Source organism: Symphalangus syndactylus, chromosome 14, assembly GCF_028878055.3.
Source record: "Symphalangus syndactylus isolate Jambi chromosome 14, NHGRI_mSymSyn1-v2.1_pri, whole genome shotgun sequence".
In the NCBI taxonomy this organism is placed as follows: Eukaryota; Metazoa; Chordata; class Mammalia; order Primates; family Hylobatidae; genus Symphalangus; species Symphalangus syndactylus.
The window spans coordinates 77,804,744-77,830,819 of NC_072436.2; the positions used below are offsets into that span (position 1 = coordinate 77,804,744).

General features: G+C 37.9%; 1 protein-coding gene across 28 annotated transcripts in view; it reads right to left on the reverse strand.

Moving 5' to 3' along the window:
* Positions 1-26,076, reverse strand: part of EHBP1 (EH domain binding protein 1) — a 387,904-nt gene that overhangs the window by 186,119 nt on the left and 175,709 nt on the right. For 17 of the 28 annotated variants that reach the window (XM_055241558.1, XM_063617919.1, XM_063617920.1 and 14 more), the window contains 2 exons: positions 7,335-7,457; positions 1,719-1,956 (listed from right to left, as the gene is read on the reverse strand). In XM_055241558.1, the coding sequence (XP_055097533.1) occupies positions 1,719-1,956; positions 7,335-7,457 (361 nt within the window). Of the gene's footprint in view, positions 1-1,718; positions 1,957-7,334; positions 7,458-8,115; positions 8,221-26,076 lie in introns of all 28 variants that reach the window. The other 11 variants (XM_055241565.2, XM_055241553.2, XM_055241557.2 and 8 more) reach the window with 1 other exon arrangement.

Consider the following 26,076-nt stretch of genomic DNA (forward strand, 5'->3'; position numbering starts at 1 on the left):
AATCTGGATGGATTCTATTGCTATGTCTTTAGGTTAACTAGTATTTCCTTTTGCAGTATTTAACATGGGGTTAAACTCATCCAGTCTATTTTTCATCTGACTTTGTATGAGATGAAAAATCTCATCTCTATAAATTCAATTTCGATTTTCTAATATCATCTATGCTGTTTTCTTCTACCTTCTTGGATATCTGGAATATATTTATAAAAGTTATTTTACCATGTTGATCTTTTAATTCCATCATCTGTCCCATTTCTGCATCTATACTAATGATTATGTTTTCTCCTCATTATGGGTCAGGTCAGATTTTCTTGTTTCTTTACATGCCTGATAAATGTTTGATTGGCTGTCATACAGCACGAATTTCATGTTTTGTGTGCTGGAGTTTTTGGTATTGATTACAACTGTTTTGAGCTTCATGTGTGATGCAGTTAAATTACTTGAGATAAGTTTGATTCTTTTGAGCCTTGCCTTTAAGCTTTGTTAGGTAGGCCCAGAACAGCGTTCAGTTTAGGGCTAATTTGGCCTCACAACTGATACAATACATCTCTGAGGCATCTACTCAACGTCCTATGTGTTAGGAAGTCTTTTCTTTCTGGCTGGTGGGAACACAAATTATTCTTGGTAGGGCAAACTCCAGGGATCATTCTGTTTGTTTCTTTGTCCTTGGTGATTTCCTCACGTGCAAGCTCTGATCCACACTCAGCTAAAGACTCAGGAGGGGCTTTCTACAGATCTCTGAAACAGATCTCATAGAGTAGTGCTCCTCATACAGGTATAAATTCTGTACCTCTTCTCTTCTACAAATTCTAGTCACCTCAGTACTCCCAAGTCCAAACTCTGTCTCCTTAATTCAGGGTGATTACTGGGATCTGAGTTTTTTTTCTCTCTGAACTGCATTTAGAAACTCTCTCCCACAAATAAGTTACATAATTGTAGGGCTCGTCTTGTTTCTGTTATCTCAGGGATGATTATCCTGTGCTGTTTGTGTCCAATGTCTGAATCCTATTGTTTCATATAATTTTATTCCATTTTTTAGTTGTTTAAGAGGCTAAATCCAGTCTGTTATCCCAACATGGCTGGAAGTGGAGGTTTTGCTGCTGCTTTTAAAACACACTCAGGGTCATGGTCTGTAGCCATATGGGCTGTGAACTGTATAACTCCAGATTACAATATGAACACATCCCCTTTTTATCCCCCCTCCAGATTTGGGCAAATGGCAGCCCTAATTACACAGTCTATTCATATTGAGCTTGTGATAATCCCTAATTTAGAAATATTATTATTTCACTGGTATCTAAACAAGTCTTCTTATCAAATCAATAATACCACAAATGATTATTTTGTTCTCCTCCCCAACAGACCTATAACATAACTGAAGTTTAATGTCTACAGAGTTTCATGGAAAAAAAAAAAAACCAAAAACCCAAATACCATTTACAATATAGTTTCTGTGAGAAGACACAATTGGAATTCCAACCAGAGATTCTAGGAATATATCTTCCTCACCTGTTAGTTTAGGGTATACACACACATACCTGGAAGAGGGTGGGAGAATAAGGTTTAAGACTATAAACACTCAGATAGTGGATGAGCTAGATACTGACTTATAAAGTGTACATTAATGATTTGTACCCATCTAAAGGTACATTACAAAAGGATCTCTTTAGTTAACATAGAGACTAACTTGTGATGATAGCAAAATGAAATGTACTTACTCATCCAATTCTTCTTCAGTTTTAGCACTATCAGCATAGAGGTACTTGCTCATGTCCACAGGTCTTATATTTTTTCTTTTTGTAGACTGGGGAGGAGAATCCTTTATGGTCACAAATGCTTCTGGCTCATCAAATGGGTTCAAATACTGTGGAGTCTGCACCTCTTTAAAGGGATTATAGCTGTTATTATAAAAAGAGTCTTCTGTTTTTCTAGGTGAAGCTGTTTCAGTGATCGGTTCTATAAAATAATAGATGAATTAAATCACATTAATACCATATATTTTCTAATATTGTTTAGTGTTCTCAAATATATGCACTATTGAATTAATAAGCTCTATGGGGCTGAGAAAGAGCAAAGCAATAATAAAACAATAATATATTTTAGAGGGGCTATGTATTCTTAATGTTCAGAAAATGTGATATCTAAAATCTCTGTCAATTTCTCCAGGAATGGTACTCCTGAAAATGGCATTTTTGGATCATTACTGTTTCTTGAGATCCTCTGCAGTATCTAATAGTATTAACATTATGATATGCCAATTTTGAAAATGTTTTCTTAGATGTGCAAAATTATATTCTTTTATTGTAGTCTACCAGCTTGCCATTACAAACCGATACATAATAAATTTCTGTTTTTAAAAGAACATGAAATGGGCCGGTTGTGGTGGCACACACGTGTAGTCCCAGTTCCTAGGGAGGCTGCAGTGGAAAGGCGGCTGGAACCCAAGAGTTCAAGGCTGCAGTGAGCCATGATTGTACCACTGCACTCCAGCCTGGGTGACAGAGCATGACCTCAATTCAAAAATGAAATTTAAGGCCGGGCATAGTCTCTTGCACCTGTAATCCCAACACTTTGGGAGGCCAAGGTGGGTAGATCACTTGAGGTCAAGGAGTTTGAGACCAGCCTGGCCAACATGGTGAAACCCTGTCTCTACTTAATATACAAAAACTAGCCAGGTGGGGTGGCAGGGGCCTGCAATCCCAGCTACTCAGGAGGCTGAGGCAGGAGAATCGCTTGAATCCAGGAGGCAGAGATTGCAGTGAGCTGAGACTGAGCCACTGAACTCCAGTCTGGGCAACAGAGTGAGACTCTGTTTAAAAAAAAAAAAAAAAAACAGAAAAATAAAATTTAAAAAAATAAAATAAGAACAGGAAATTGATTCACTTTTGAAATGTTCTTTGGTATTTACTTAAGCACAGACCACTCAGGGATCTGATAATTCATTCTGTCCTGTGTCGTACATATACTCACAGGCCACTGAACTTGTTTTCTCAAAGTTTTCAAAGAGGAGGTTTCTGTATGCTACAAGACCTTAAATCTTTAGAGCTTTTAATGAGATTATTTTTTCAATGTAACTTAAATTCAATCAATAATAACATAAGAATCTTCACGTTGAAAGCACTATAATAATACTGGTAAGCTGATAGATATATCAAGTTTTTCTAGCTTTTATTATTTCAAATTTTAATTTGAAAACAATGGTACTTTTATTTATTTATTTATTTTTGAGACACAGTTTCACTCTGTTGCTCAGCTGTAGTGCAGTGGCACGATCTTGAACTTCTGACCTCAAGTGATCCACCTGCCTCGGCCTCCCAAAGTGCTGGAATTACAGGTGTGAGCCACCATGCCTGGACAGACGGAGTCTCACTCTGTTGCCCAGGCTGGAGCGCACTGGTGCGATCTCGGCTCACTGCAACCTCCACCTCCCCAGTTCAAGCGAATTTCTCCCACCTCAGCCTCCTGAGTAGCTGGGATTACAGGCATGCGCCACCACGCCTGGCTAATTTTTGTATTTTTAGTAGAGACAGGGTTTCACCATGTTGGTCAGGCTGGTCTTGGACTCCTGACCTCAAGTGATCCACCTGCCTCAGCCTTCCAAAGTGCTGGGATTACAGGCGTGAGGCACTGTGCCCGACCTCAGTGGTACTTTTAGAATAAAACTCTGACTCAAAATACAAAACCACTATAGTAGTAGTAGCACTTAGCACGAGGCTTTTTCTTTTATGTTTGTTAGTATTTTAAAACAAAACAAGAATTTGTAATAAAACTGTCTAAGATTTGCTGATAAAAATATTTTCTCAAATTGTAGAAAAATGTCAGTGAGCCAAAAGTCATAGTGTATTAAAAGTAATTTTAATTATGCTATGCAATGCTAACAAAATATTCTGAGAGAAAGGCAGGAAATTGGTTACTGAAATTCTCAGGAAAAATTGTTTCCTAAGTGACATTTCAAACAACTTAATCTGATTATTATAAAAATTTTATGACTGACATTTATTAATGACTTTTATTTTTATTTTTTTGAGATGGAATTTCGCTCTTGTTGTCCAGGCTGGAGTGCAATGGCGCAATCTCGTCTCACTGCAGCCTCTGCCTCCTGGGGTCAAGCTATTCTCCTGCCTCAGCCTCCCAAGTAGCTGGGATTATAGGCGCCCACCACCACACCTGGCTAATTTTTTGTATTTTTAGTAGAGATGGGGTTTCACCCTGTTGGCCAGGCTGGTCTTGAACTCCTGACCTCAGGAGATCTGCCCGCCTCATCCTCCCAAAGGGCTGGGATTACAGGCGTGAGTCACCACACCCGGCCAATGACTTTTATATTTTAAAGTCAAACTACATATACTCTACATGTTAGCCCACAAAATTTATTTTGTCTTTATGTTGAAAAGAACGTAAAATGAAAACTTCTGAGCTGAAATTCTGTACACCATGGGGAAGCAAGTAAAAAGTGTGAAAGAGATGTCATAAAATCATAATAAATCAATACTGAAATGAATTTAAACATAGTCTACATTAAAGAAGAGACTCGGTAATAGTATCTTTTGTAATACCATGATAATATTCAAACTTAACACCACTAGAATCTTTATAATCATGTAAATTAAGCATTTTCTTTTCTCCATAAGGGAAGAGAGATTATAAATTTTTCCTATCCAATTTTGTATTAACAAATATCAGGGCTCAAATGCTTAAGAAACTGACAAAATGGGTCAATAAAAATAAGACTTTTATTTTTTTCTTTCAGGAAGGGGATTGCAAAAATTAATCCAAGCAAATTCATCAGTTACAACACCAAAAGCAAGAAAGTATACAAACTATAGAGCAAGATTTGAAGATGCTAGAATAGGCAACAAAGGCGGGTTTAAGAGAAGACTCTCTCTTTTTTTTTTCTTCCTGAGCTGGAGTTTCACTCACTCTGTCGCCCAGGCTGGGGTACAGTGGCACGATCTTGGCTCACTGCAACCTTTGTCTCCTGGGTTCAAGTGATTCTCCTGCCTCAGTCTACCAAACAGCTGGGATTACAGCTGTGTGCCCCACACTGGGCTAACTTTTGTATGTTAAGTAGAGACGGGTTTCACCATGTTGGCCAGGCTCATCTCAAACTCCTGGTCTCAAGAGATCCACCTGCCTTGGCCTCCCAAAGTTCTAGGATTACAGGCATGAACCACTGTGCCCAGCCTACATTTAGTAGCTTTCTAAAAAACCCACTGAAGGGCCGGGAGCGGTGGCTCATGACTGTAATCCCAGCACTTTGAGAGGCCAAGGTGGGCGGATTACAAGGTCAGGAAATTGAGACCATCCTGGCCAACATGGCGAAACCTCATCTCTACTAAAAATACAAAAATTAACTGGGCATGGTGGCATGCGCCTGTAATCCAGGCTACTCGGGAGGCTGAGGCAGGAGAAACGCTTGAACCCGGGAGTTGGAGGTTGCAGTGAGCCGAGAATGTGCCACTGCGCTCCAGCCTGGGTGACAGGGCGAGACTCTGTCTCAAAAAACAAAAAAAAAAGCCACTCAAGCACATAAATATAAGAGGAGAACTGAAGCTGTAAAAGCAAAAAAAGAACCATCTGAACAATTGCAACACATTTTTTTCTTCCCCAAATACTTCTGTTTTGAGGCTGCAAGTTTTTAATCAATAAATTATTTCTATAAAAATATTTTAATAATAAAAAATACTTACTCCAAAGACTCTAATAGGCATATATTTAAAGAGATCACTGGTTGACACATATTTGTTTGGCTCTACAGGTATAATTAAAGATTCTCAATCAGGCTGGCTTACCTCTTCTTCATAGAAATATGATCTTATGTGTTGTCTGCCACTCTCTTTTATACCTCCAATAACAGACTTACATTTAGAAAACTTACTTGATTTTAAAATAGAAAGTTCAAATACTGAATGTCTCAAAACATTTTGTAAATATTTTTGAACTCAATATACTTAATTTTATGTAGTATAAAATCAAGAAGTTGTGTGGTCAAAAGAAGATACCTGATTAAGAATCTTAGCTCCAACTCCACCTCCATCTACCTAAAGTCAAATAATTTAACTTCTCTCAGTCTCAGCTTCCTAATCTATGAAAAGAGGTCGTTGACTGCCTCTATGATTTATTGTAACTTTTTTTTTCTTTTTTTGAGATGGAGTTTTGCTCTTGTTGCCCAGGCTGGAGTGCAATGGCGCGATCTTGGTCACCGCAACCTCTGCCTCCCAGATTCAAGCAATTCTCCTGCCTCAGCCTCTCAGGTAGCTGGGATTACATGCATGCACCACCATGCCCAGCTAACTTTTTGTATTTTTAGTAGAGACGGGGTTTCTCCATGTTGGTCAGGCTGGTCGCAAACTTGTGACCTCAGGTGATCCGCCAGCCTCAGAGGCCTCCCAAAGTGCTGAGATTACAGGCGTGAGCCACCGTGCCCAGCTATTGTAACCTTTTTAAGATTTAAAATATGTTCATAATATATAGCCCTCAAACAAAATAAAAACTCATGAATACACACTTACTGTTAATAATTTGGAGTCTGGTAAGAAGGGAGAAAGTAAAGGAAGAGGAGACAGAGAAAGAATTATGAAATTATATTGCTATAACAGAGTGAATCCTGAAGCTAAAGCCTCATTTTCACCATGACAGGCAGTAGCAAAATTCTTTAAAACTCATGAAGATTTCTCAGACGCAGCCAAAAAAGATGTAAACAGTGGTTAATCATTCTTGCATTTATGTTAAGCACACAGAGTTCAATTAAACAGAAGTTTCACTTCTATAACAGCCCTTAGCCAGGCTTTATGAGTTCAAAACTACTTAATGAGAAAAATGACTCAGGAAAATAAATCCCTGGTTTTACACCTCACAAGTATGCTGTATATATATAATAGCAGCGGTTCTTAACCTATTCTCTGCTTCATGTTTTCACATGCATAACTCACTCTCACTACTAATTCTCAGCTAGAGAATCTCAGTCAGAGAGACATAGAGTTGGGGCAGAAGGGCTCATCAGACTGAGTGTCAGGGAAAATGATCCATATAGAGAAGCTACCTCCACTACCCCAAAATCAGTATATCCCACATTCTGACCTTACTTGGTAGACCAAATGAATGAGACTTGTAAAGCCCCATGTAAATGTTTACGTAAGGCTTTCTTTTTTCTTTAAAAGCAATTCCATAGAAGTGATCCAGAATTGCTGATCAACTCCAAGTGGTATTGAACACAATAATAATATTATAAACAATAATTTTTTTATGTTAGTCTCTTAAGAAAATATTTTCCTGCCCTTACAGTTCAAGACAACTTGACTATACAAAGACTTTAAAAGTACAGAAAAACTTGCAACCTTCTGAGTCAGGATCTCCAAATGGATTTAATTCTGCAACATCAGAGTCATCAAATGGATTTGAATTCACGGTGGCCAAGTCCTTTTCTGCTTCATCCAAAAAGTTAAGTTTGTTGATAAGCTCTGAAAATAAACATATGGGTTAGTTCCCTGTTATGGTTAAGTGTAAGTATTGAACATTCGTGAAACATTTCAAATGGTAAAAATTCACACGAATAATACCTGCAAATAATAGTATATAGCGTTTTACCAATGACAGAATGCCATTCAAGTATTTTGTAGCATACCAACATTTTCAAATAAAACAAAACAAACATTTGAGTATTAATGGAAAATTATGTCAGATAATGAACTGTACTAAAGAAACTTCCATCTCAATTTAATTTGAGCCAATAAAAAAAGTGTTGACATAGACTTTTAGAAAGAACATTCTTCACTCCCAAACAGGAATAACTGAAATGGGCTTATGATAAGCAAATATTCTAAAAACAATATATTTATAATATGTAAACACACTGAAGAAATAGCATGTTGTATGACCAAGTATTATCTTAGAAAATGTTTTAAAACCACTGTCTATCAAGGATCCTGACATGACTTTGCAAAAGATAAGTACTGTTATCTTGTTGCCTGTTGGTGCACTACAAATTACCAAAGAAAACATTCAAGGAAAAGCACAAAGACAAAACTGACAGATAAGTACAGACAGAAGTCAAGAGGTAGCAGGTCACAGTAAATACAGGCAATCAGAAGCAGAAAGAAAGGAGGAAAGCTCTTAGACCTTCAGAGGAACTGGCTGATTTAGCTGAAGGCATATTTGCTTGCTTTATGCAGTCATCTTGATCTTCATCTAAGCTGCTCAGAGCATTCAACTGGTTTACAATTTCTGTAAACAGAAGCCAGTCAAGACAAATATAAGGTAAGGTCATTTAATTAAAGAGAAGTAGGAGCATGCTGTTACCCAAAAAGACAAAGAGGAGATGTTTGGTTAATCAACAGAATACATTCAGTGGATGTTATTTTGATGAACCATAACAGATATGCTTAACTGAATGTTATGCTGTACTCATATTTTAAAATAGAAAGCATTTTATTGTTAAAATGTATACTAGTAACATAAAAACTATGTTAATAAACACAAAACGAGATAATAACCCAAGAAGTTGACACTGGCTTTCACATTTTACATTTGTAAAATAGAGCTGTGCTTTAAACACATACATTAAAAACAGAATAAAATATATTTACTCTGATACTATAGAAAATATTTGTCATTTGTTTTATATTCTAAATTTAAACAAAAAGTTTTAAGAATATAAATGCATGAATTATATACATAATAAGTATGTATTCATGTTGCATTTTAAAAATCAGCACTAAAACAAGAAAAGCAAGAAACAGTTACTATTTTCTACTCCTGTTTTTTTTTAATAGGATCTGTTCTTTTAAGGCAACTTTAGAGTATATGCTTTAGAAAAATCTTATAATAAAAACAATAAAAGAGAACAAAAAAGGACAGAGAAACAAATTTAAGATACAATTTTTTAGATGAGTCATCTATATTTTGAAAAACTCTGAATATGTGAAATTATCACTCATTGGGTGAAAATTAGACAACTCAAATAAGAACCTTTTAGGATACTACAGGTAATCCCTGATGTTTCCAAAGTTAGAACCTAGGAATAACTTAGGTATAAACGATACAGCAAATAGATCCAGATTATTCAGTAGGAAAGAAATAAAATGATTGGAAGTAGAACACAGTTGTAAATTTGACATTAAAAGTACTGTTCTTTAACATTGTAAACCTAAGGGCACATGCTAAATTTTATTTGAACTAAATCATTGAATATGCATTTATAATATGGCTGCCTGCAACTATTCATCTATTGAACAAATATTTATTTATCAGTCTGTGCCAAGACCTATTCTTGGGACACAAAAGCAAACATGGTATTGTCCTTGTGGAATTTACATTCTATAGAGACACAAATTAACATGGAAACAGACTTAACAAATACCTACAGGCATACCACATTTTATTGCACTTCCCAGATATTGCATTTTTTAAGTAAAGAGGGTTTTTTTTGCTTAAAGCAACAAAAAATTTATTATCCAAACGTTGTGGGGATCAGAAGACTTGCTGGGCTAAAATTAAGATGTTCGCTAGGCTGCATTCCTTTCTGGAGCCTATAGGGAAGAATTTCCTTCCCTCCCTTTTCCAGTTTCTAGAAGCTACCCTTGTCTAGAAGTCTAGAAGCCACTCCTTAACTTGTGACCCCCTTCCTCCATCTTCAAAGCCAGCAACAGTGGGCCAAGTTGTTCTCACACCATATGCGATGACTTTCTCTTCTGCCATTCTCTACCATTTAAGCACCCTGGTAATTATATTGAGCCACACGGATAACCTAGCATACTTTCCACTATGTCACGGTCAGCTTATTAACAACCTTAATTCCATCTGCCACCTTACGAATTGAAGGTTTGTGACAACTCTAAGATTAGCAAGTCTATCAGCACCATTCTTCCAACAGGATGTGCTCACTTCATGTCTGTGTCACATTTTGGTAATTCATACTGTTACAGGATCCTTGGGATGTAGCTTTTCTGGCTGGAAACTTCTGTGGCCAGTGGTGCCTTTGCCTTTTTTTGCTCAGGCCTGCTGGACTCATTCCACCCACTTGGCCTGGCATGCTGCACTTGGCTCACGCTACCGACCTGGATCCCATGCCTACCAAGGGCGAGTCAGGCATGGAGTGATGAGGGGAGTGTGAGTGAGTGTGGGGTCTAGCCAATGTGCAGTCAGACACACCAGCTGCTGCAGCAGAGTGGAAAGCTCCATGTGTGGCATGGGCACCAGCTCTCTGCAAGGCTGCAGGTAGACCAGGTGCACTACAGTTTCCACATCTGGCACTGGGAATGTCGTGGCACCTGGAAGCTTGGAGATGCCAGGAACCGCAGGGCCCCAAAGAGGGAGTCACAGACCTGGCATGGGGAGCTCCCAGATACGTGCTCCCTGATGGGCAGCAGCTCTTCTCTCCTTCTCTTCACCCGCAATGTGGTGAGCAAGGGGCATGTTGCAGCACTGTTTGTGTTACAGTTCTTTTAACCCTGCCATTCAATGGGGCTAAAAGAGCTGAGTTCTGGTCCTACAACCAGGAAGAATGAGGTACACAGACAAGTGGAGGGTGAGCAAGATAAAGAGGAGCTTTACTGAGCAATAGAACAGCTCAGAGGAGACTCGCACTGGGTAACTCCTTTCCACAAGCAGGGTGTCCTGACGAGTGTTCAGCTCCTAGCAGAGAGGAGACCCTGGAGTGGGAAGCTCTTCTCTGCAGGTAGGTAATCCTGTCAACTCTGCAGCTCTCAGCAGAGAGGAGACCTTGGAGTGGGTTGCTCCTCTTTACAGGCAGGTCGTCCCATTGTCTTTCTAGATCTCAGCAGACAGGAGGCCCTGGAATGGGTTGCTCCTCTTTGCAACTGGTTATCTCAGTGTCTTCCAAGCTCTCAGCAGAGCAGAGGTCCGGGAGTGGGTTGCTCCTCTCTGCAGGCAAGTAGTCCCATCAACTTCCCAGCTCTGAGAAGAGAAGAGGCCCTGGAACGGGTTGCTTCTCTCTGCAGCTGATTGTCCTGATATCTGCTCAGCTCTGACAGAGCCCAGGGCTTTCATGGGCCTCAGAGAAGAGGAATTGCATGCTGATTGGTCCATGGGCGGCCTGGAAAAAGCACCACAACCTCCCACTCTGGTCTGTGGAACTGGCAGCCTGGCCCCCAGCCTTCAGGCCCTCCCTGGCCTGAAGGTGGGGCCTCACCGGAGACCCTCCTCCTTCTACCCAGGAACCTACCTCCTGCTGCCATTCATGGTGCCTAGGGTGTAGGTGCCAATGGGTGCCTGCAGGCCAGCATGGAGCTGCCCTCAGCCACCCATCGGCTTCCCTCCTATGCTCATCGGCGCCCAAAATCCAGAAGGGGTCTGGTGCCGAGGTGGCAGGGGACTGGTGTGTCATCACTGCCCTGAGCATGTGCACAACTGGCTGGGCTGTGTCAGCACCTGAGCTCAGCTCCAACTTTGTTCCAAGATTGGAGCAGTTGCCAACAGCAGGGAGAAGCCAGACAGCAGGAGCAGGCACTTCCGAGGTTGAGAGGGCAGGGGAAGCCTTCCCAGGCCCACAAGTGTGCAGGGATGTCTGGGTCTGTAGCCGCAGTTTGGGCAAGCTGTGCCTGGGGGGTTAGGGCTCCTGCCTGCTTCCTGCAGTGGGAGGCCCAGGTCCACAGCCTCAACTTGGGCAGCTTCAGCTGCACCCAGGAGGGCAGGGCTCCCGCCTGCTCCAGGGTCCAAGAGCAGAGGGGTACCTGGCTCTGCAGCATGGCTTGGGCAGATTCAGTAGCACCCAGTGAGCTCCAGCCCCAGCTCAGAAGGGGCGGGGCTCCTGCTTGTCCCCAGTTCCCACCAGCTGCTTGGAGTGTGTGGCCTCAGCCACGCCTCCCTGCTGTAGCAGGCATGAAGGCAGTCGCCACTCCAGATGGCCCGCCGCTGCCATCATCACCATATTCTAAACCTTTTCATTATATCTGTTAGGTGATTTGTGATGAGTGATCTTTGCTGTTACCACTAAAATTGTTTTGGGCTGCAATGCACCACACCCATCTAAGATGGCAAACTTCATCAATAATGTGTGCATTGTGACTGCTCCACCCGGTTGTTCCCCCATCTGCCATTCCCCAGACCTTATTTTCTCAGACACAACAATATTGAAACTAGGCAAGTTAAACCCTGTAAAGGCCACTAAGTGTTCAAATGAAAGGAAGAGTTGTATGTCTCTCCCTTTAAATGAAAAGCTAGAAATGATTAAGTTTTGTGAGGAAGGCATGTCTAAACCAAAGACAGTCTGAATGCTAGGCCTCTTGTGCTAAACAGTTAGACAAGTTATGAATGCAAAGAAAAAATTCTTGAAGGAAATTAAAAGTTCTACCCCAGTGAACACATGAAAGATTTAAAAAATGCATAAAGCCTTATTGCTGATGCAGTGAAAGCTTTAATGGTCTGGATAGAACAACAAACCAGCCATAGCATTCCCTTAAGCCAAAGCCTAATCCAGAGCAAGGCCCTAACTCTATTCAATTCTGTGAAGGCTGAGAGAGGTGAGGAAGCTGCAGAAGAAAAGTCTGAAGCTAATGTAGCTTCAACTTGTGTCGATACTGAAGAATGTGACTTCAAGTTGAAGTCGATGCTCATTTACCATTCCAGAAAATCGTAGGGCCCTTAAAAATGATGCTAAATGTACTCTGCCTGTGCTATATAAATGCAACAACAAAGCCTGGATGACAGCATATCTTTTTACAGCATGGTTTACTGAATATTTTAAGACCATTGTTGAGACCTGCTGTGCAGAGAAAAAGATGTCTTCCAAAGTATTACTACTCATTCCTTTTTAGCATGCTCCCTAAAAAAGTAACATCACTGCTCACTGACAATGCACCAGGTCACCCAAGAGCTGTGATGGAGATACACAAGTGATTAGTGTTGTTTCTGCAGCACACGGTTCAAGGAGTAATTTTGATTTTCAAGTCTTATTATTTAAGAAATACATTTTGTAAGATATAGCTCTTGTAGGTAGTGATTCCTCTAATGATCTCGGCAGTCAATTGAAAACCTCTTGGAAAGGATTCACTGTTCTAGATATCATTAAGAATTTTGTGATTCATGGGAGGAGGTCAAAATATCAACATCAACAGGAGTTTGGAAAAAGGAAGAGGCTGATTCTGATCTTCATGGTTGACTCTGAGGCATTCAGGACTTCAGTGGAGGAAGTAACCACAGATGTGGTGGAAACAGCAAGAGAACCAGCATTAGAAGTGCAGCCTAAAGATATCACTGAATTGCTGCAATCTCATGATAAAACCTGAAAGGATGAGGAGTTGCTTCTCTGGATGAACAAAGAAAGTAGCTTCTTGACATGGAACCAACTCCTGGTGAAGATGCTGTGACATAATGGTATTGCACACTTAACAGACTACAGTATAGGGTAAACATAACTTTTGTATACACTGGGAAATCAAAAAATGTGTGTGACTTGCTTTACTGCATTATTTGTTTTATTGTGGTGGTCTGGAACCAAACTCACAATATCTCCAAGGAATGCAGGTATGAAAATACTAGGCTGTCAGAGGTATGTTATAGATCTTTCAGCAAAATATATATGAAAAGTTGATAAGCTTATCAACTTCCCTTTTCTAAATGAGTAAATATATTTTGCATAACCAAAATTGCTTGAGATAGTCAAAGTAAACCATAGAAAATAGAAAGTAAACACAATTAATACCAATTGAACTTTTCATCCCAATTTGAACAGTAGGAGCTAAATAGTCAGACTTACAAAGTTTCTTCTTCCATCTTGTTTTGCCAATAGTTTTAAATCGTACTCTGACTCAAGGTAACCTAGCAAATTTCTCAGTAGGCAGAATTAATTCATAAATTAGATAATTTACCTGCCTCTAGCAGTCACTGTAATTTTGTAATTTTTAGGAAAAATATAATGGAGTGTAGGATCAATGTTAAGTGATTACCAGTCTCATGACTGATTTTTTTTCACTCTTTACTAGTTGGGCATTTTTCAAAATTTACAAATGATTTATTTTTAACTTTAAAAATATTAATAACTTTGAACATATAAAAAGAAATATTAACAACAGCAGCTAACAATTACTAAGCAGTGGGAAAGGCTTTGCATCCATTATCAGTTAATTCTCATAAATAATCAAAAAAGAATTATTATTCACATCTTACCATGTATATCAGTATTATTTATTTGCCCCACAGGAATAACTTTGTAAATACAAAATATGAATAACTTTGAAAATATAAAATATAAAAAGAATAGCAGTTAATTATTAAACAGTAGGAAAGGCTTTGCATCCACAATCAGTTGATTCTCATAAATAACCAAAGAAGTATTATCCACATTTTATCATGTATCTTAGTATTATTTATTAGTCCTATATTCCTATATGTGCAATAGGTCAAAAAATGTTTACACAGTGCTCAAATATTTGTAGTTTTCTTTATATAGCTAAGACGTTTTAATTACTTTATGTTCCTAAAAGTAATCTTAATGAGAGAAGAAATCAATCATTTATTAAACATCTTATATTTGAGCACTGCAGGGAATACAGAAGTATTAGAGTTAGTCCTTACCTTCAAAACATTAATATTGTTCCATAGAATTTTAGGTATAATGTCGGCATTTTTAAAAATACTATCAAGATGACTCTATTAACATGACTGAATTATTTTTCCGAACGCTTAGAGTATGTCTTCCTCATCATCATGCTTTTGGTGACATCTAAAATCACTTATGGCCATTTCCTCATTAACTAATTCAAAGTAATCTCTTCTTTACATTCTCTTCACTAATGACAAACTGTCCTAGTAGTTTCTACCATTTATCCTTAGCTTAAGTAAATCCCTGCTTCACTCCTAGAACTTCTGCTTCTACAACTTTCATTTACATTAACAGAGTGAAAAGGTAATTTTGATTATCTATACCAATGCTTCCCTTATTTGGTTTGCAAATAAATGTTAACACAAATCATAAAAAAGCAATGTCCAAATAAAACCACTTATCTATTCAATAAGCATTTACCAAGTACCTATTACATGCCTGTGCTAGTACCTGCTCTCATGGCTTTATATTTTAGTGGGACAGATAGGCAAGTAAAGTAATATATACTGTATGATAAACATTATCATTGAGATAGCACTGTAGGCTACGGGAAACTAACTGAAAGAGAGATATATAACTCAGAGGTTAGGAGGGCTTTCTGGATTTTTATCTATATTTGAGCTAACACAAGACAAACAGACATTATGATTATTAAAAGAGGATATGGATGAGGATAAAGGGAGACAGAACATGACATACTTGAAGAACTGCAAATTGGAGTTTAAGATGCCAGCGATAGGAAATGGAATGAAATGGGGCTGGCAAATGTCCTATCATGAAGATTGTTGTGATCAAACTAAAGAATTTGAACTTTATTCTGAGAGTTATGGGAATCTAGCATACTTCAGAAACTACATTCCAGCAGCAACGTGGTGGCAGCATTTGGGAAGAAAGGATAGGAAGCAAGACAAAGCATCACCACTCCATGAGGGAAGGCACTCAATAAATACTTGTTAATTGAAGAATAAATTAAGAAGATCTGATGATTAATTTGGCATAGAGGATAGGCAAAGAAATCTAGGATAAGTGCTATGTTTGCGTGTTGGTTGACTATGGATAGCAACTGAGATTGGGCTATTGGTTTTAGACAGCTGGTGAAACTTCCCATGCAAATACTTCAATTGGCAGTTGCTATGTGGGTCAAAACTCTAAAATATATAATTTCGTTATGTATTTCTCTTTCTAAAAAAAGTACTTTTCTGTTTCTTCCAATTTTCTACAATGTTTTACTTTTACAATTGGAAAAAATTAACTTAAAAGAAAATTTATAACAAAAATTTATTCCTGGAATTTTTTTAATGGGAAGTTTTTTTCAGTTACATGCTACCCTGACCAAAAGTACTGCCCAACCCAATATATTTATATAATACTTTATTACTTTATAAAGTCTTGTTTCACAGAAAATTGAAAACGTTTGGAAAATGCTAATAATGTCATATTTCATGAAAATTTCTCCCCTACTACTATACAAATTGAGCAATAAACCCATATATTTCCTGTAACTGTATGTCAGTATGGACCTGCTTCACATTGATGAGAATAAGAAGAGAAACTAAATTAGGGTCAGGCAATCAAAGCAAAGGGTCAAATAATTTGAGATTCTTCCTTACAGTAAGGAAGGCAAAAGAAGATAGAAATTGACCACCAGAGATTATCACATTGAACAAAAAAAGGTGGGGATGGGGATGGCAGCATGACAAGTCACGAGTAGGTGGCTTTTTCCTTTTAAGAAAGTCTGTAGTTAAAAGAAAAAAATAACTTTCTAGAGGCCGGGCGCGGTGGCTCACGCCTGTAATCCCAGCAATTTGGGAGGCTGAGGCGGGCGGATCACGAGGTCAGGAGATCAAGACCATCCTGGGTAACATGGTGAAACCCTATCTCTACTAAAAATACAAAAAATTAGCCAGACGTGGTGGCGGGCACCTGTAGTCCCAGCTACTCAGGAGGCTGACGCAGGAGAATGGTGTGAACCCGGGAGGCAGAGCTTGCAGTGAGCCGAGATTGCACCACTGCACTCCAGCCTGGGTGACAGAGCCAGACTCTGTCTCAACAACAGCAACAAAAAAACAACTTTCTAGAGGCTAGAATATACCTGCAAATCTTGCAGTATCTTCGTTATTCTCTAAATTATAACAAGATTCAGGTATGTCTTATTTTAAGATGGTCTAAAATAGTAACTCTTCAACTTTCTGGCAGAGATCAAGGTAAAAAAGATGTCACTTTCTCCACAGGCTTAAGCCCATAAATATGTGATTGCCTCTTTTAGGATACTAGCATCTCCTGATTCTCCTCCTATCTCAGACAGAGAGTTCTGTCTCAGTCTGTTTTAATAATAATTACTCTTCCCTCTGCCTAGGATCCCATCATAGGTCCCATTTTTCCCCTAAATCTGTTCTTTTTGAAAGAATTCATCTATTCTCTTGGCTTAACTATAAACACATAAATGAAGATAATTCTCAAATACACACTGAGTGCCAGACTTGAATTACCAACTACCTAATGGGCACTTCTACTCTAATGATCCTAGATAGTCCCCTCACACACTTAATATATTAAAAACAGAATTCAACAGCTGTGCTACTATGTCATGTTCATCTTGTATTTCTAACAACTAGCAATTTTAAGCCCATAGCTAGTACTTAATGTATGTTGTAAATGAATGAATGAATGAACCGAATGAGTCATAATACTTTGCATCATCTTATAAAGGCAGGAAGATATAAAATATCCTTTATTTTTACATTATAGATACACTGTTTTATTTATCTATGTATCTCTATGTCTACGCATGTATGCATGTATCTATAATGTTTCATTTATCTATAGAAATGTTATATTTTAAGCCACCACTTCAAAATTTGGTGACTTAAAACAACAAATTATTATCTCTCAAAGTTCTGTGGGTTGACTGGACTTAACTGGGTAGTTCATTGTAGTTAGATGGCAGTGGGCTGAAGTCATCTGAAAGCTTGACAGGGCTGGATGTCCAAAATGGCTTTACTCACGTTTGATCTTGGCTGAAAATGCTAGAACAACTCACAGATGGCCCAGCATCTCTCTCTCTCTCCAAGTGGCCCATCCACATGGCTAGTTTGGGGTTCCTCTCAGCAATGCAGTCTCAGGGTACAAGAACTTTTTACATGACAGCTGGTTTTTCCTAGAGCATGCATTATGAGAGGACCAAGCAGAAGCTAAAAGGCATCTTCCAACTTAGTTTTGGAAGTTACATAGTCACTTCTATTTTATTATATTGGGTAAAGTGACTTACTGGGCCAGCTCAGCTGCAAAGGAGGAAATTATAAAAGAGCATGAATATTGGGAGGTGTTAATTCATTAGGACACAGTCAGGAGACCAGCTATACCACACAGTAGATTAATAAATCAGAAAGTTAGAAATCATTCATTTTCTTACAAACCTAACATATTTACTATAATTTTTACATGCTACTTTCCAGTATTTTACTTACACATACACATAAAGGCACAAATCTTAGACTGTACAATTTAATGAATTTTGACAGACATATACACCCATGTGACCCAAGCTGCATAACATCTGCAACATCTTCCAAAGTTCTCTCTTGCCTCTTTTCAGTCAATCCCCAGTCCCACAGGCTATCACTATTTCAATGTTTTTCACACAGGATTAGTTTTGCCTTTTCTAAAAACATCACATAAGTGAAATCATATAGTATATCTTTTATGTAAAGCCTCTTTCACTAAGCATAATGGTTTTGAGGTACATCTATGTTGTAGGGCATATCAGTAGTTCATTTTTATTGCTGAGTAGTATTCCATTCATGAACATACTACAGTTTAGCCATTCTTCTGTTGATGTACACCTGAGCTATTTCCAGTTTGGGACTATTACGAATAAATTGCTATGAATATCGTTGTGCAAATCCTTTTGGAGACATATGTTTTCATTTATTTGGGGTAAATACCAAGGAGGGGAATTTTTGGGTCAGAGGGTAGGCATATGTTTAGTGTTGTAAGAAACTTACTATGTGCCGGGCATGGTGGCTCACACCTGTAATCCCAGCACTTTGGGAGGCCAAGGTGGGAGGATCACTTGAGATCAGAAGTTCCAGGCCAGCCTGGCCAACATGGTGAAACCCTATCTCTAATAGAAATACAAAAAAAATTAGCTGGGCATGGTGGTGTACACCTGTAGTCCCAGCTACTCAAGAGGCTGGGGCAGGAGAATCACTTGAACCTGGGAGGTGGAGGTTGCAGTGAGCTGAAATCATGCTACTGCACTCCAGCCTGGGTGACAGAGTGAGACTGTCTCAAGAAAAAAAAAAAAAAAAAAAAGAAACTCATTATGTGATGGTACTATTATACATCCTACCAACAATGGATGAGAGTTTGTTGGTCCACATCCTTGCCAACATTTAGTATTGCCAATCTTTTAAATTTTAACCATTCTAGTAGATACAGAGTTATATCTCACTGTGATTTTAATTTGCATCTCCCTGATTAAAAGTAATGTATTTTTAGGCCGGGCGCGGTGGCTCACACTTGTAATCCCAGCACTTTGGGAGGCCAAGGCGGGCGGATCACAAGGTCAGGAGATCGAGACCACGGTGAAACCCCGTCTCTACTAAAAATACAAAAAATTAGCCAGGCGTGGTGGCGGGCGCCTGTAGTCCCAGCTACTCAGAGAGGCTGAGGCAGGAGAATGGCGTGAACCCGGGAGGCAGAGCTTGCAGTGAGCCGAGATTGCGCCACTGCACTCCAGCCTGGGCGACAGAGCAACCCTCCATCTCCAAAAAGAAAAAAAAAGTGATGTATTTTTGATGTGCCATTTGGCTAGTGATAGATCTTTCTTTGTGAACCATATGTCCAAATCTTTGTCCATTTTAAAAAAATAAGGTCGCATGTCTTTTTTATTATTTAGCTGTAAGGCATTTTTATAAAAATCTGTTCTGGAAACAAGATCTGTGACAGATATATGCTTTGTGACTATTTTCTTCTAATCTATGACTTGCTCGTACATTTTCTTAATGGTCTTCTTTTTTCCTAAGAGACAGGGTCTCACTATGTTACGCAGGCTGGACTTGAATTCCTGAGCTCAAGCTATCTTCCCACCTCAGCCTCCGAGCAGCTAGGACTACAGGTGCGTGCCACTACGCCTGGCTTTTTAAATAATCTATTTTGATGAGTGTAAGTTTTAAATTTTGATTAAGTTTAATCTATCAAATTTTTCCTTTCTGGTTATTGCTTTCTGTGTCATCTGTTAAAACCCTCTGCCTACCATGAGGACAAAAACACAGGATTCTAGGTTTTTGTTTTGCTTTTTTTCAGAAGCTTCATCACTTTACAGTTTTGTATTTAGGTCTATGATCTATCTTGAATTAATGTTTGTTATTAATTATAATGAATACACTGAATTAATGTATGTGGAGAGGTGGGGGTTGAGGTTCATTTTCCATACAAACATCCAGTTGTTCAGCATCATTTATTGAAAAGACTTTTTCCCCCACTGGATTATGCTGACAACTTTGTTGAAATTAAATGACCACGTTTGGGTATATTTCAGGACTTTGTTTTGTTCTGTTGATCTATTTATCCTATGCCAATTTGACAGTATCTTGATTACTATAGCTTTATAGTAAATTTTCATGTCAGGTAGCATTACTATTATAATTCAGTTCTTTCTCAAGATTCTTTTGGTTATTTTGCACCCCCAAATATACTTTAGAATCACTTTTGAATTTCTTTATTTTTAAAAAACACCTGCTAGGATTATGACTGGCATTGAGTTGGATTTATAGATTGATTTGAGGAAAAATGATATCTTAACAATACTGCATCTTCTAATCTATGAACACAGGCTATCTCTCCACTTATTAAGGTCTTCTTTAATTACCTTCAGTAATGTATTATAATTTTTAGTTAGAGGTTTTTCACATCTTATGTCAAATTTATTTCTTAGTCTGTTTTTTATTTACCTCTACTCTAAATGAAATTTTTTAAATTTCATTTTCCAAATGTTTGTTGTTCATATATAAAAATACAGTAGATTTTTCTATATTGATCTTATATCCTGTGACTTTGCTAGAACTTCACATATAATGTTGAATGGTAAGAGCAAACATCCTTGCCTTGTTCCCAATCTTAGGGGGAAAAGTGTTCAATGTTTCACCATTAAGTATGATGTTAGCTGTAGCTTTTCATGAATGTCCTTTATCAAAATAAATAAATTCTCTTCTATTGAAACTTTTCTAAGAAACTTGGTGTTGAATTTTGTCAAATGTTCCTTTCTGTATCTGTTGAATTGATTATATAATTTTTTTCCTTTATTAATGTGGTTAAACTAACCTTGAATTCCTAGGATAAATCCTTAGTGAACTCATTTAGGTACTTTGAATATTAATTGTCTCCTGGCTCCTCCCCTAAATACTGGAAGGCTTCTGACTTCTTTTTTAGAGCCCCCGTTCCCATCCAAGCCCTGTCAGATGGGTTCTCGGTATCAGTAGAACTCTCCCAGAGCCTCAGGAGTTGGGGAAGCTAGATTATGTTTAGTGTCATAAGTACAAATAAAGCAGCATTACCATTTAAGAGTGACAGAGAAAGCAAGCTGAATTTATAGTCTGTGTTTTCTGCTACCGTTGCTATTCTCTGAGTTGATATATTTGAGTTCTAAGACTGCAAAGATATATTCCTGATGACATCAGTCTCTCATCTTAGGGTTTCAAACTCCTTTAAAAATAAGGTAGCTATGATACCTTATAAACTTATTGCTTCAAGGGATCAGAATTGCCCTACCTCTCTGCTTTCCTCCTATTCCCAACCTTAGTGACTAAATAACAGAGGCAGTTTTCCAGATATTCTCATCCTTTTAACTGACCTCCAAAATAGTTGGCCATTTTAATTTATTTAAACAAATTTTTGGCTAAGGCAATCCTCTCACCTCAACCTCCAAGTAGATGGGACTACAGGCACATGCCACTAAGCCTGGCTAATCTTTTTTTTTTAATTGAGCCCATAACAATCCTATGATTTTGTTCATGAGATGCCTAGGTACTGGTGGGTGGATGCCAGGTAAAAACCAGAAGCAAATTAATGGTCCTACTCTCTGACCAGAGTCCCATATTTATTTTAAGGAACCTTCTAATAAAAGGTGGGATACCTATTTATCTCCATTCATAGCCCTAGTAAGTAGAATTTAATCTCAGAGGGCTGAGTCATACCATCATCAGCTCTAGCTCCTCAATATGTAATTGGTATCTCCTCTACTACCATCTGTGCTGTTAGATTTTGTTCCCTGAAGGTAGCCAATACGTCACTCTCTCTTCCTTCTCCCAAATTAACTTTATCAACTATGGGAAAAGGATTAACAAACACCAGGAAACATTGCTTATGGTAAAAATCAAACCTGATTGACAAATTGCATCTGGATGGGAAGATTCTGAATGAACTATATAGCTGGTGTAAGGCTACAGGTTTTAGCTTCTCTGAATGTGGAGACTCTTATAAATGTGCATGTCCCTTATAGGAACCTTGGAAACTGTACCCATGAAACTGGTACAAATGTATTAGCTCAGACCAGTTTGGGTATTAAAAGGAAAAAAAAAAGATAATCTGCTCTTGTGCTGCATGGGGATTTTAAGACAAGGCAATCCCTGCTCTTAACTATGTGAATCTTGTCGCTTTGTACCCAAGTTGTCATTTGATGGTAGGGGATAAACAACAGTATTCGGATTGCTGTGAAGGCTCTGGTGAAAAAGGAATACCCTGCTGGCATACTGTGTTTCCTATCCAATATCCTTTTAAGTGAATCTAATACTGTTTGGCCTGTGTAGGTCATGTGAATGAAACTGAATGTCGGGCTGATTTTAGGTAGACCCCATGGTGATCTTTGCAACACAACAAACTTTAAGAATATCAGTGGTCTTTCAGGAGCCTCATAATGTCTAAGTTCTCTTAACAATGCTTATTGTAAACTGCTTCAGTTGAACTTGATTTTCTGTGATGTATTCAACAGGGCCTTGTCTTTACAATACAGGGGTGTTTATTTTTCTTCCTGTTGGTGTGTATTCAGAAATTCAACATGAATTCCAAACATCATACTGCCAAATACTGGCTCAAGCACTGTGTGACTGCCGGTATTTATTGTTCTGAAGCCATATGGTTTCATAATTTCTACTACTGGCTGCAGCAAACTTTCTATTAAAAGGCATTTTTTCACCAGCTCCAAGGTCTATCACTCCTGCTACATTTCAGTGATTTTTCCAACTGTAATTCAAAATTATTCTGCCTATTCACTGGTGCTGCACCTCAGTAAAATGTATCTATAGAAGTAGCATCAATAAATGGTTCCTGCCTGAGAGCTAGTCCCCAAATAATGTATCTATTTAGCAGGGGAGTCTGTCTCAGAACAGTGTAGGGATTTTTGATCAGTGCAAGTACAGATACCATGGATTTACTTTCACCTCCTAGCAAAGACTGTAATTTTGGAGGATATGTTTTGTCAAATACTGCTAATTTAACAGCACCTTTCCATAAAAAATTACTCACTACATGAATAACCGTGAGATGTCAATCTAAGAGGTACACAATTGTTAACAGTCTGTTCCCTCAAGAAATTCTGAGCTTTGTTGGAGAAATAATACATTCAATATAATTTTTAGTGATATAATGCAATTGCACTTTATGCATTTAGATTGCAATATTAAGATATACAGGAACAATTTAAAATAATAATTCCTCCATAAAAATTGTGACAATAACAATTTCAAACTTGGAAGGAAGAGTTAATACAAACTGTGTTTAAGTTATTGCCACTTTAGCTGGTAAATAAAAATACCATACTTTATTTGTAACTATATTTATAAAATATGTCCATTTTGTTTTCTTGAGCTATTATTTTAACATTAATGCTGTTAAATTTCAATAAACTTTTTATTATGCTAAAACTACTTCACTCAAACACTTTTAAAGTGGTCGTACTGTTGCTAAAAAAATATATCCCTGAAAGTTAGTAACTTTAGAATGGGATTTACATGTGTTCAAAAATACAACTAAGGAAGCCACACAACTGCCATAATATGCTGTGCTATTAATTTAGGTTACCATACTCTGCAAACATAATAGAAAATGACAAGAAAAAAACTGTAATATCAAATAAAAAAATATGCTACAGTGATTGTGAATTTATTAGGACTTAGAACATACATCTAGGCACCCACTGCCCCACCCGCCCCTTCTTCTTCAACACACACAATTTACATTCATTCCTTTTAGAAAACTAGTTTTGAATTACTGAGCTTTGAATTATGTGTGCCCTCCAGAACATATTCCTTCTATAAAATGGAACCACTCTACCCTGTACAAGATACTATGTGATTAAATGTCAAATGGAACAAGATAAGCCAGACAGAATGAAGCTTCATTCATTCACTATGGCCTTTCAGTTAAGATATATTCAATTCCTAATATGTTTCAGATAATGAGCTGGAAGCTAGAGATGAAAAAATGATTAAAACATAGTTCCTACTTCCAGGGAATTTCATAAAATATAAAAAATGTAAATAACACAAAATAGAGGCATCCAAAGTTGCCTCAAAACAATTTCTTCAATTAGGTTCAGAGAATTTTAAACTGTCTAAAAGAAAATTACTGCTCTTAAAGGAATTTTAGAAAATAAGGAATAGTGTATGTTTAATCAACAAGGGTTTAGCTATGACATCTAATAATTACTGAATCATTACATCTATATTTTCCTCAAAAAACTACTGTTCTTACTCTTCCTTTCAATACTAGTGTAGAAACTGTAACATATTATCATTTTTTCTCCTACTGCTGTGATCAAAATAGCACAATACTGCTCAAAACAACTGCAAATGTGTGGTTTTAAAAATTCCTACTTAAAAGTACCCGTGTCTAATTGAGATTTAGTTTTAATCAAAAGCCATCTACAAATAATAAACCATATTCTCTAACTAAGAAGATCCAATTAATATCCCACTGGAATTATAAAAACTCAGTCTATAGGAAAAAGCGTACATTTGTATATGGTAGTACCATAAAGGATGGAATGGTCAAGCTTAAGAGGGAGGGGGCATCAAAGGCTTCTCAGAGTATGTGACAAGTGAATTAAATTTTGAAGGACATGTATATTATGGTCTGAATGTTGATGTCCCCCCAAAATTCCTATGTTGGAACTTAATCCCTAAGGTGAAGGTATTAGGAGGTGGAGCTTATGGAGAGGTCATTAGTTCATGAGGGCTCTGCCCTCGTGGATAATACTATTGCTCTCATAAAAGGCTTTAAGGGCCGGGCGCGGTGGCTCACGCCTATAATCCCAGCACTTTGGGAGGGAAGCGGGTGGATCACCTGAGGTCAGGAGTTCAAGACCAGCCTGGCCAACATGGTTCAATCCCATCTCTACTAAAAATACAAAAATTAGCTGAGTGTGGTGGCACACGCCTGTGATCCCAGCTACTCAGGAGGCTGAGGCAGGAGAATCCCTTGAACCTGGGAGGTGGAAGTTACAGTGAGCCGAGACTGTGCCACTGCACTCCAGCCTGGGCAACAGAGAGAGACCTTGTCTCAAAAAAAAGGCTTTGATGGAACAAGTTTCTCCCTTGTCCATTTTCTTTGCTGTTCCTTCACATGAAGACACATACAGGGCACCATCTACATGGAACAGGCTCTCACCAGATAACAAATCTGCAGGCTCCTTCATCTTGGATTTCCCATCTTCCAAAACTGTGTGCAATAAATTTCTGTTGATTACAAATTACCGAACCTAAGGTATTTTGTTACAGCAGCCCAAGCAAACTAAGACAAGGTAGAAGGTGAGTGGTAGTACTAGGGGAAAGACACCCACTTATTCTTCTGGAAATACTCCAGATAGCCATATAACCAAAATAAGAAAGAAAGGAAAGAGAAAGAGAAAGAAAGAAAAGAAAAGAAGCCAAAACTCAAAGGTGGGAAAGATATCACATTTAAAAAATTATTGCTGACATCATTATAAAATACAATGCAAATGTCAGTACATACTATTGAAAAGATTTAGCAAAATGTTATTGAAATAAACACAATAGCCAATAGGAGTTGGAGGGAAGGGTTTAAATAAAGTTAAGAAGAGAATCATACTGCATCTCTCATTCTACAAGAAGAGAGTCAATAAATTTTGCTCTATTTTTAATGTAAGTAGAGAAATAAAAGTTTACTCATTTTTCTGTCTGGCTTATTTATTTATTTGAGAGAATACCAGCCTAAAATGAAACTAGGTTATGTACCTTCTAAGTTACTCTACGAAAAATGTTTAAATACAGAAAATCTAAGAAAAGCAACATGTAAGGGATGGGTGGAAAAAATAAGAAAAGCCCCAAAATAAAAGTATAAATAAAGTAATATAAATACATTTAAGCATATCAGTTGAAGGGCAAAGATTATAAAGTTAAATCAACCAAATGCTGTATATAAAAGAAGCACTTAAAATAACTCAGATAGGTTAAAAATCAAGCGACAAATATGCCAAGAAAATAAAAATCTAAAAAAACCAT